Below are 11624 nucleotides of genomic sequence, written 5' to 3'. Positions count from 1 at the left end.
TAATTCATTGGGGAATGGCTAGCCCCAACCACTCTAACAAAGCTTCACATCTTTTTGGGCCTTACCAATTTTTAATGGAGGTTCATGTTGGGATTCTCTCATGTCGCTTGGCCTCTTAGTCAGGTTACCAAGGGTGGAGTGAACACACAGTTTTTATGGTTTGAGTCCTAGCAGAAGGCGTTCGCTGAGCTGATGTACCAACTCTAATTTGCACCTGTACTCGCATTTCCATACCTGCAAAAACCATTTTAAATTGAGACCGATGCCTCAAAATATGCTATTGGTGTAGTTCTCACCCAATAGGGGCATCCAGTGGCCTATCACAACGAGACAATTTCCGATACAATTCAAAAATAACCCACCTAAGATAAAGAGATGTTTTTCTTCATGCAGGCAGGTCAACAATGGAAACATTACATTCTAGGGAAGGAGATGATAATCCACATAGATCAACAACCTCTTTAGTTTATCCAAACATAAGGGAATTTATAGAATGATTGACATCAAAAGTGGTCTACATATCTGCAACAATTCCACTTAAGCATTAAGTATAAGAAGGCAAGCATAAATCATGTTGCAAATTGCCTCAATCGGACCACAGTTGCAAAACTAAATACTGTTATCAACTCTTGTGGCCACGAAACCTCTAGATGGCCGCAATTGTACAAAAATGATCTAAAGTTCGCCACCACATACCAAATTCTAGTGGATGGCAAGCAATTTCCACCTCCAGGATGGATTATTATGATACCTGGGCCATCTTTGTGTTCTTTCAAGTGAGCATGTCAAGATGATTTGGGAGGCACACTATAGTTGAGTCGCACGACACTTTGGTGTGGAGAAAAATGTAGTCCTACTACATAAGTATTTTTATTGGCCAAAAATCAAACAAGACATTGGAAAATATATTAGATCCTGCATTGCTTGTGCCATCGCGAAGCCAGCCATCAAGAAGCAATGCCTATACACTCCTCTCCCTACTCCTAGCTAACACTGGGAATCCATCTCCATGGATTATATGTCGGGACTCCCTTCTACAAAGCATGGTAATGACTGTGTATTTTTTGTTATGGATACATTTTCAAAGATGACTATATTGACGGCTTACAAGAAGAGTATCACAATAGAGGACACTTCCAAAATCTTCTTTGAACTAGTATGGGTACATTTTGGAATCCCACAAACCATTATATTAGATTAGGATAGAAGGTTCCTGAGCACATTCTGGTTGAGCCTATGGACATTATTGAACACTAAGATCACCAAGTTGACTGCATTACATCCCGATATTGATGGCTAGACAAAGGTCACCAACAATATGATAGTGCACATACTATGCATGTATAATTCCAAGCATCCACGAACCTGGGATGAGAGCCTTCCTTATGTGCAACATAGTTATAATAGAGCTCTCCATAGCTCGATTGGCTGCAATCCTTTTCAAGTGAGTCTAGGTTTTCACCCATTGTGTCTGATAGATGTTGCCATGCCTCATGTGACTAAACAGATAAAATCCACACATGTACAGTCAGAGGATAATAAAGCAACCCAATTTATTGAATGCATCTAATGCATCTGCCAGCAGGCGCATGAAATATTGGATAATTCCAATGTTAAGTACAAGCAGCAGCATGATAAACATCAGGTGCCACACAAGTTTCAGGTGGGTCACAAAGTTTGGCTACATTTGTAGAAAGAACGCCTTACCAGAGCCCATCGGAAGCTCAGATCACTCTGATATGGGCGTTAGACCATCACCAAGGATGTGGGAGATAATGATTTTGAGCTCAACATTCCCCCATTCCTTGGCTTGCACACGATACTTTCCACCATTATTGGACACATCAGACATTGCAAAATAGCTACCAAAATCACAGCTAAACTCAGACTGCATGGAACATGCCACAAATGACCAGATCATGGACATGTAAATCAATAACACTTGCCAATAGAAGATCCAACTGTATCATGTTTTCAAAGCTGACCAACTCTTGCACCAGGGCAAGTGGCTCACTAGGAACCAAGTTCAACATAAGCTTTACCATCTGATGAAGACACTCAACATAATGGGAACCATTGCTTCCTAAGGGTGGAGGAAGGTACTGCACCAACAAGGATGTTGATAAAATATTGAACCAAGTTGGATCAAAAGGAAGAGAGTAAAATACAATTGTGTCTCTTAGATTCAATATTATCAAATGTTTCAAGAGAAGCTACAATGAAGGCATCATCAAATAGATTAGGCACTTTGTATCATAAATCCCTAGTGAATAAATTGTTCCTACCTAAAAGGATATATAACCTAAGAATGAAGGATTGAGATTCGATGATAGAGCATCTACATGCCTTCAATACTATGGTAATTCAACTTTTATTTGTTGATATTAAGATTTAAAATGAAGAAAAATGTATCAATTTGTTGTTTTCTTTACCAGACTCGTGGGATAGTTTGGTTGTTTCCAAAGGTAGCAATGCAACTACAATTTTCAATGATATAGTATCATCCTTGTCATTGAAGGAGATGAGACAGAAAAACATGGAAATTCAGAACACAAATGCCTTGTCTATAAGAGGATGTTCCCAGAATAGAAATAAAAATACGTCCTCAAGTGGGAGATATAAATCTAGAGGGAAATCAAAATCTCCAGGAAAATTTGTAAATGTATGTTGGTGATGTGGTAAGTAAGGGAATTACAAGAAAGATTGTAGATCCAAAATAATAGTGAAAAGGAAGGGATTCGATGATGGTCCTTTTGTAGAAGAAAAATCCTCTTCAAATGAAGGAGGGGATGTGTATTTGGCTTCTTCAAGTACATCTGTAAATCATGAGGCATGGTTTGTTTACTCAGGGGAATCCTTTCATATGAATCTTCATAGGTAGTGGTTTCAAGTGTATGAAAGATATGAATTTACAACTGGTATCATAGGACAAGGAAAATTCAAGTTGAATTTCATGGCTAGAAGGATTAGAATACTTCCAAGGATTGGCCCAAATTTTGGTTTTTGTAAGAAAGATGAGTGATGTAGATGTAAAAATGTTGAAAATGATACTTACCATATGGTTCAAGGAGCAATGATATTGCTGAGGGGAGTTTGAATTGGAACTCTATCTAATTTGTTGGGAAGTATTATTAGTGATAGGTGGAATAGTTTCGTTTCTTCTAAGAGTGGGGTTGAAGAAGGAAAAAATTCTATAGTCTCTAGAGAAAGGAATATGTTGTGGCATCAAAGACTGGGACATACAAGAGAGAAGGGACTTCGAGTATTATTTGGTAATGGTATGGTATAAGGAATGTATAATTTCTCTCTGGATTTTGATTTCAGTTAACATTGTTTATATGGGATGCAATATCGCGTAAGATTATCCTCGGGTGCTACAAGGGTAGAGGGAATATTACAGTTGGTACATACCAATGTGTTTGGACATGCGTTGGTTCCATCACTTGATAAATCTTACTATACAATCATTACATAATCTGCTTGGACATGTGTCAGTTCATTAACTAGGTAAATCTATGTACTATGTCTTAGTTATTGATGAATTTCCAAGGAATACATGGATTTATTTCCTCAAGAATAAATCTAAAGTGTTTGAAAAATACAAATATTTTAAGTCACTTCTGGAAAATTAGACATAAAATAAAATTAAGGTGTTGAGGATAGATAATGGTGGATAATTTTGTGGGAATAAATTCAGCGAATTCTATAAGAAGTGTGGACTAGCAAGCTAAAAAAATACTCCATAGGAAACCTAATAGAATGGAGTTGCTTAAAGGATTAATATGATGTTAATGGAGAAAGCAAGGAGCATGCTCAATGGTTCTCCTTTCGTACCAAATTTCTAGGTAGAGAAAGTGGACATTGCATATTACTTGGTAAATAGATCACCCTCATCAATGTTGGATGATAAGACTCCACATGAGGTATGAACTGGTAAGAAACCCTCTTTTCAACATATCAAATTATTTGGTTGTGATGCTTATGTATACATTTCAAGGGCTAATAGGGGTAATCTAGATAAGAAAAATGAAAAGTGTATCTTTAATGGATATAAATATGCTCTAAAAGTTTATAAGTTTTGGAAGTTACCCATAAAATAAGAAAGTTGTGTATAGTCAAGATGTAGTATTTATAGAAATCATATATGTTTTCAAACAAGAAGTCCTACCAAGGGAAAAAGAACTAGAAAAATAGAGTTTGAATTGAAGGATGATGAATTAGACTCTAAAGAAGAACACTAATCAGAATTTGTAGAAGAACCACAAACTCCAATATTGAGGAGATCAATTCATGAAAGAAGGAAACTATAAAAGTATACTCCACCTAATTTCTATTCAAACTTTTATTTTTTTATTAATGCTGATGATCCTAGAATTGATAGGGAGGATGTGGATTCATAGGATGAAAAACTCTTGAAAAAGACCATGGTTGAAGAAATGACAACCTTAGACAAAAATAAGGCTTGGGATCCATTGGAGTTTCCAACTAGAATGGGTGTTTAATAAGAAGTTGAATGCAAAAGCAAAAGTGGAGAAATATAAAGCTCAATTACTAGAAAAAGGTTATTCCCAAGTAGAGGGAATTGACTTTGGTGAGACTTTTTTCTGCTATTTGTAAGTTAACTTCTATTATATTTTTTTTATCTGTTGTTGTTACTTTTGATTTTGAAGTAGAGAAGATGGATGTGAAGACAAAATTCCTACATGGGGATCTGGAAGAGGAAATCTACATGAAGCAACTAGAAGGCTTTCACAGTGAATGGGAAGAAAGAGCTAGTATGTAGACTAAAAAAGTCCCTATATGGGTTAAAGCAATCACCACAGATGTGGTATCAAAAATTTGATACTTATATATTGGGACTTGACTTCATAAGGGGTAAAGTGGATCGTTGTGTGCCTTTCAATTAGTTGGTGATCATTTATTTATTTTGCCTTATATATGGATGATATGTTGTTGATTGGAAATAATAGGGAAATCATTCCGTAAGTGAAAACTCAACTTTCCTCTAAATTTGACATAAAGAATTTTGGTGCCGAAAATTTCATCATGGACATGGAAATAAATAAAGGTTGAGCAAATAGGAAACTCTCGTTAAATAAGAGGAAATATGTCGAGAAAATACTACAAAGGTTTAATATGTAGGAATGTAAACTAATAAAAGTCCACATTCCTGTAGGTGTAAAGTTATCAGTAGAATAATGTTCAAAGACACATGAAGAGGATGAGGACATGTCACATGCTCCATATGCCAGTGTGGTTGGAAGCTTGCTGTATATAATGATTTGTATTAGACCAAACATTGCACGTGCATTGGGAGTATTGAGTAGGTATGATGTCAAAACTAGGGAAGGAACATTGAATGATAGTACATATGGTTTTTAGGCATTTGCGTGGCACTACTAGTTATAAATTGTGCTACCAACAAAGACCAAGATTGAGTGCAATCCTCCTAGAGAAGAATCCAACATATCATTCTAATATAAATCATATTGATGTTTAGTATCACTTTGTGAGAGTGATTGAAGAAAAGATGTTATCCATGAAGGTGGACATTTTGAAGAATGTTGTTGATTCATTAACAAAATATATGATCACTAAGAAGCTCTCTTGGTGTAAGAAAATAATGGGCATTATTGCCCTAGATTATTGATCATGTATTCCTATGACCCCCTGCGTGAAAAGAAACAATAGGTGGAAGAGTGTTAAATATGTGTTATAGTCTTTGCACAAATATACCCACGTGCTATATGTTGTGTTAGATGCAGTAGGGGGCGAAGCCGCCCTCCGTAGGGGTTCAAAGGTAGCGCCTCTAGAAAAAAAGAAAATAAATAATAATAATAATAATAATAATAATAATAATAATAAATCGAGTGATGTTTTGCACCTATTTTTGGCATACAATTTTGATTTTTAGTAGTTTTTGTGGCACATGGTGGTTTGGCCCATGGTTTTGTAGTTTTGGTTAAAGAAATATGACCATATTCTAATCTAGATTTTTAGATTGATAATTTATGAACATCGCAAGATATATTGTATTATAATACTATACAGATGAATATACTCAATAATCTTGCTAATTTTCCCATTTTAAAATTTCAAGCTAAAATATCTATACTAATAAATGTTTTTACCTTTACATCTTTTCTATTTTATTAAAATTCCATTTACAATCATTAGCTATACAAAATTAAAACTTATAGACAAATAAAATACAAAATTAAAACCTACCCATGAGTAAAATAAAATACTTATTAAAATATACATAAACTAATTATATATAATTTTATTAAAAATCTATAATAAATACTCCTAAACCTTATTAGTCTCCTCTTAGCGATCGATTGTGCATTGACCACGTATTAATCTCTTGTTTGACCAAAAAATATCGTTGTGCATCACAACTTTAACCAAAGTTTACATATTAGAAAATAATATAAAATTTATTATGTAATTTTTGATTGGACAACAAAGTTGGGGTCTTATTGCGGGCTTTGCAGCTTTCAAGACATTATGTTCGGGGTAAAAATAAGATATCCAAAGTTTTCGGAGATGAAAAGTTTTTGTTATCCAAAGTTTCCTCATATTGCCGAGCTGAACATTTTATCAAAAGCACAACTTAGTTTGTCCTAAGTTTTTGGTACCTGTTCTCCGTGTAGTGTCGTGCATCCTGCAAGTGCCAGCTGTTTGCATATGCAGAGGCGTCCACAGTGGTCTACAGGTGGTCTACAAATGCCTTGTCCGGAGTCCGGAGTAAGTTCAAAGCAGAGAGTGTAAATTCAGAGCAGAGAGTGTCGAGAAGCTAATTCTCCGGAATAAGTTCAGAGCAGAGAGTGTGGAGCAGCTAGTTTGAGGAGCAGAGAGCGTCGAGCGGAGGTTCACCTTTACAACTTGTAAGTTCCATGACTTAATATTACTTTCTAGCCAGTAGTTGTTTTTGTTCATGCCATTTCTTCGTCCAGTCGAAGTTCAGCCCCTCGTCTTCCATAGCTAGTTCCTTAAGTTGAATATATTAGTTTCATTTCCATTTTAATTTTGGGATGCGACACAAACAAGGACAACGTCATTAATCTCAAAGGCTTCATGGTAAACATCTCAGCTTTTTTCCTCTACATAATTATATCAGCATGTTTGATATTTCATAAGACTTTCAACATTGTTTTTCTTCGCGATCAATCTCTTCAACTAATTCTCTGATCAAAATTTCCTGTAACTCGGTATTGAAGGTAGGAAATGCAGTGATAGATAATGATCATGACACCAATGGTATGGTAGACTATGCATGGAGTCACGCAGTTATTTCAGACGAAGATTACCACAGCCTAAAGAACTCGTGCAATTCAAAGACAGGCAACCAGACATTGTGCGATAATGGATTGTCTGCAGCGTACGCCGATATCAATATTTACGATTTGTACACGTCTGTCTGTTTGCAGCAGCAATCCTCAAATTTCCTTCCAAAACATGTACGTAACACACGGCTTTTCATTACATTTCTGTGGTAAGGATGAAGGTCCTTCATTGTTCATGCTTCACTTAATTCATTGCCACTTCTCATCTAATTATATGCATGCATGCATGGTGATTTTCTTCAACGTAGGCGCTGTGGCCTAAGTTACCTTATGGTTATGATCCCTGCGGCGAAGTATATGTAGGCGTATATTTCAACAGAGCTGATGTGCAGAAAGCGTTGCATGCAAATACAACCCAAATTCCTTACCCGTGGGTACTCTGCAGGTAACAATAGAATTGTCGTTTCTAATAAAAACAATTTTAAATATATAAATAAAGTAATACACTATATTTTCAAAAACGATATAATTATAATACTTATAATAATATATAATAAAATAAATCTAATATTAAACGCAGTTGTTTATAACACGACTTTTTGAAAGCCTTTTCGGCGGGTTTTTCCGGTCGAAAGCCTTTCCGGTGGGTTTTTCCGGTCGAAATCCGGCAAGAATTTATTGGAATCGCAAGTTTGATAGCTAGTTTCTGCACAATGAAAGCGTCCCAGGGGTTTTCGAGGGTGCTGAATCCAAATATGCAGTTAAAAAACCATTTTAACTGCAACAAATCAAGATTTAACCTTAATTTCTTCCGCCGGATTCCGTCACCGGAATCTCCAAAAAATCGCATTATAGACAACTCCATATTAAACAGTAATTACTTTAGCGCATTATAGACAACTCCATATTAAACAATAATTACTTTATATGCTAGTGTTCTTCATATACTTTTGTTATTATTATTATTATTATTATAACTTTCATTCTAATGGAATTTTCTTCATACATATACAGTGACGTAGTTTCCCAAAACTGGAATGACTCTGCTTCCTCTATTCTGCCTATTTTCCGGAAGCTTATCAAGGCTGGTTTAAGAATATGGGTGTATAGGTATGTATTGAACTTTCTGTAGCTTAAGCATTTCTAAAATTAACTGGCAAAAGAGCAATTCTAAAATGGTCAGCGAAATAAATTTTGTGTCTCAAAAAGAAATTCCAATAGAGCTGTGTAACTAAACATTACTCCTCTAAGATATTGACCATTCGATTTGAATAAATCTTTTGCAGTGGTGACACCCACATTACTCCTCTAAGATATTGACCATTCGATTTGAATAAATCTTTTGCAGTGGTGACACCGACGGGCTTTTTTAATTGCGAAAAACTCTATTTGTTAGGATCATCCATAACTCACATTCGCGGAATTTACAGCAATAGGCTCTTACAGTGACTTATATATTGTGTTTCGTACCTTTATTAGAACATCTTTTTATCATAGAACCCGTGAATTTATGACGGTAATTCAGCCCATTCTTAGGTCAATTACATATTGCAGAGTATAGGAGAGACCAAAAGCCACACTACTATTTACTATCAAACGAACACAGAAAACACAAAATTAGCAACAGTACTAGCAAATATTATTAATGATGAAAAAACAAAAGAATAACCATGACCAATTTGCCAAAAAAATACAATTATCAGAAGGAATGACCAAACTTTAAAGATATGTGTTTAGTTCATGGATTGATCGATGGGGGTATATTATCCGAGCATGTTGAAGAGTCAAGACAGGCAGACAGACATGTTTGATAAACTGAATGCACACATTGTAGGCCCGACTAGGAAAAGCCCTTGCAGAGAAGAAAACACCATAGAAAAAAAAAATAGAACATATAAAAGTAACAACATGATATTTGTGGTGTAAATAGCCAAGAGTTTTCAAAAACAGAGAAAATATGGCATTAGCAGTATATCAACAGTTGTTTTACCAACGAGAAAGACAAATCACTAGTAATGACTGAGACTGCAAAGAGACGAAGAACCCGAGATAGAAAAATGATGAGTGCAGCGACTCTGCCGACAAAATATATAGAACTAATTACATGATATTAGCAATGAAGCTTGATAGCTGCTTTATAATAGAATCAACGAGGGGAATTCGAAGTGTATGATGCTTACTCCTCCATTCGCCATAGCAATGGCCATCACAGCTGCGGCTTCCATAACCCATGATAAGGGGTTCCACATAAAACCCAAAAACTTGAGAAATTTGCTTTCCTGCGCACCCAAAAGACGTCATGGAGTTAAATTTAATCAATTCTTGACAATGTTCAAGTACTCCGCATAAACCCCAAGTGCATGAACCTCTTGGCATAAGCCATGACAAAGGATCCCTCATCGGAAGCCTAGGCAATATACTTTCCTGTAGCCTAAAGATTTGATGTTGCAGTATAAGCCCGACCAAGCTAAGAAAACGTATTTATTTTAAAGAACGATATAAGCCATGGAAATTACACTGTGCCTGTTCATATCTCTAACCGTGAAAGAAATCGCTTCACAGTAGAACCAAAGAATTTGCTTTACTCTGCATACCTCAAGGCTCAAACAGCCTTAGAAATTCAATTCCCGGTAGATCTCAAATCCCAGCTCAACTCTGGAACTGAGCTCAAAATTAGAAATATGTCGAAGCTAGCCTTACCTTTTTCTCTTCGAGCTTGTTGTATCCGAATATAGTGAGCCTCTCCTGCGCAGCTTGGCTGCTCAAACCCTCGAGCCAACAGTGGTCTGCATAGATTTCCACCTGTTTCAACAATGCTTTGCCGGGATATCGATCATCAATGGTGGTCCACATAGGTGTCCACCTGTCTCAACAATGCTTTGCATGGATATCGATCAACCATGCTCTGCCTGGATGTTGACGTATATAAATAAAAATTCTTGTATATGGATTTAATAATTTATTAAATAACTATTAAAGCTTAGTTTAATTAATATATAAGATGACTTAATTAATATATGAAATGAATTTTGTTTAGTGATATAATTTTAAATATGCGAAGTCAAGTAACGAGGGAGCTGTCCCTAGAGCTGCAACAATGTTGGGTGCCAGGTTCATGGCACTCGATCCCACTACCTATGCTTGCATCTTCTTCCAGCAACTTTATTCTATATGCATGATTTCTCCGCCATGACCACAGAGTTATCTCTATCTTCTAGTAACAAATCAAAATTCTGCAATAATTTTTTCGCACGCTTTTTTTCACACAACTCCTCCGCGCATGCTCTTTCATTGCTTTGTCTACCCGCACTTTGGTCGTTATATCCATGGATCCAAGGCAGATCGTCGTCTAAAACAACAAGCCAAATAAATCTGCGCAATTATTCCAGGGCTTTTGCATTACACATAATCACAGCTGCAATCACTTTCAGCACGTTTTCTCACAAATTTGACAGAAACACAGTGCTTTCACACATCTAGCCTAACCCACTTTCACAATATTAATCTGACATTTTCCTCGGAGTCCTGGGATTTCCTATGATGGATTTAGACCTAGATACACGTAGAATTATCAGCTATGTACCCATTTTATATTATATAAATACATATATTGGTTTAGGATAGAAATATTATCTTAATCTTATAATTAATGAGTTGAAAAAATATCTCAATTAAATGTTAAAACTATAATCATTTTAATTGGGTTTAAATCTCTCAAGTCTAATTAACTAACCATTAAACCATATATATAACAATTACAAAATTAGTTTTATAAAAAAAATATTAATAAAAATTTTAAAGAGAAATATTATTAATATGAATAAGAGTTAAATGTCTAGCAATTATTTTATCCCATAATTTTCATAAGCAAAAGCACAGATTTTCATTTGACATTGACTCAATGACATTGAAATTTTGGTTTAAGATCGACATTTATATCTGATATCTGATCCTTATAAAGTCTTTAACTTAAGATTTCTACACAGTGTTTTATATAATTTCCAGCAGATAATTTTAAGTTTAGATTGATATTTCGCCACTGGAACTTTGAATCAGTACGGCCAGTTCAGATTGATATTTTGGTTTTAAAATTTCATTGATATTCTCTCTTTATAAAGTTAGAGTATGTGCTCCTTGTAATTGGGGAGGTATTCCGTGCTTTGATACTTTCTGTGGCTAGAAAGACATCATTGGCAAAACAAGAATAATTCGGGTATGACAGCTACGGCTGAAGCTAAAGGGCGAAGGGTTAAGTCAGTAACGAATATAAGAGTCCAATCGGGTTGCCTTCCCTTGTGTTGGGTCTCGCCGGTGCTGCCTGTAGGTCGCAATGTG

General features: G+C 35.6%; 1 protein-coding gene across 1 annotated transcript; it reads right to left on the bottom strand.

Moving 5' to 3' along the window:
* Positions 1–9424: 9424 nt before the first annotated feature.
* On the bottom strand, positions 9425–10142 carry LOC149207959 (plasma membrane ATPase 1-like). Its single transcript, XM_089398197.1, has 2 exons — positions 9990–10142; positions 9425–9568 (listed from the first exon to the last, which is right to left on the bottom strand). The coding sequence occupies exons 1-2, from the start codon at positions 10140–10142 to the stop codon at positions 9425–9427; spliced, it is 297 nt and encodes a 98-aa protein (XP_089254323.1).
* Positions 10143–11624: the final 1482 nt, after the last annotated feature.

This window comes from Pinus tabuliformis, chromosome 1_2, assembly GCF_031772625.1.
Source record: "Pinus tabuliformis cultivar Carrire ecotype Pingquan chromosome 1_2, CPIR1, whole genome shotgun sequence".
Taxonomy (NCBI): Eukaryota; Viridiplantae; Streptophyta; class Pinopsida; order Pinales; family Pinaceae; genus Pinus; species Pinus tabuliformis.
Note: the sequence above shows the minus strand (reverse complement) of the source record. Positions and strands in the feature narration are given on the sequence as shown.

Coding starts and splice junctions, on each gene's coding strand:
- LOC149207959 (XM_089398197.1), bottom strand. CDS start 10,142: ATGTGGACCACCATTGATGATCGATATCCCGGCAAAGCATTGTTGAAA. Junction 9,569..9,989: donor ACAAGCTCGAAGAGAAAAAG/GTAAGGCTAGCT, acceptor TTGGGTGCGCAG/GAAAGCAAATTTCTCAAGTT.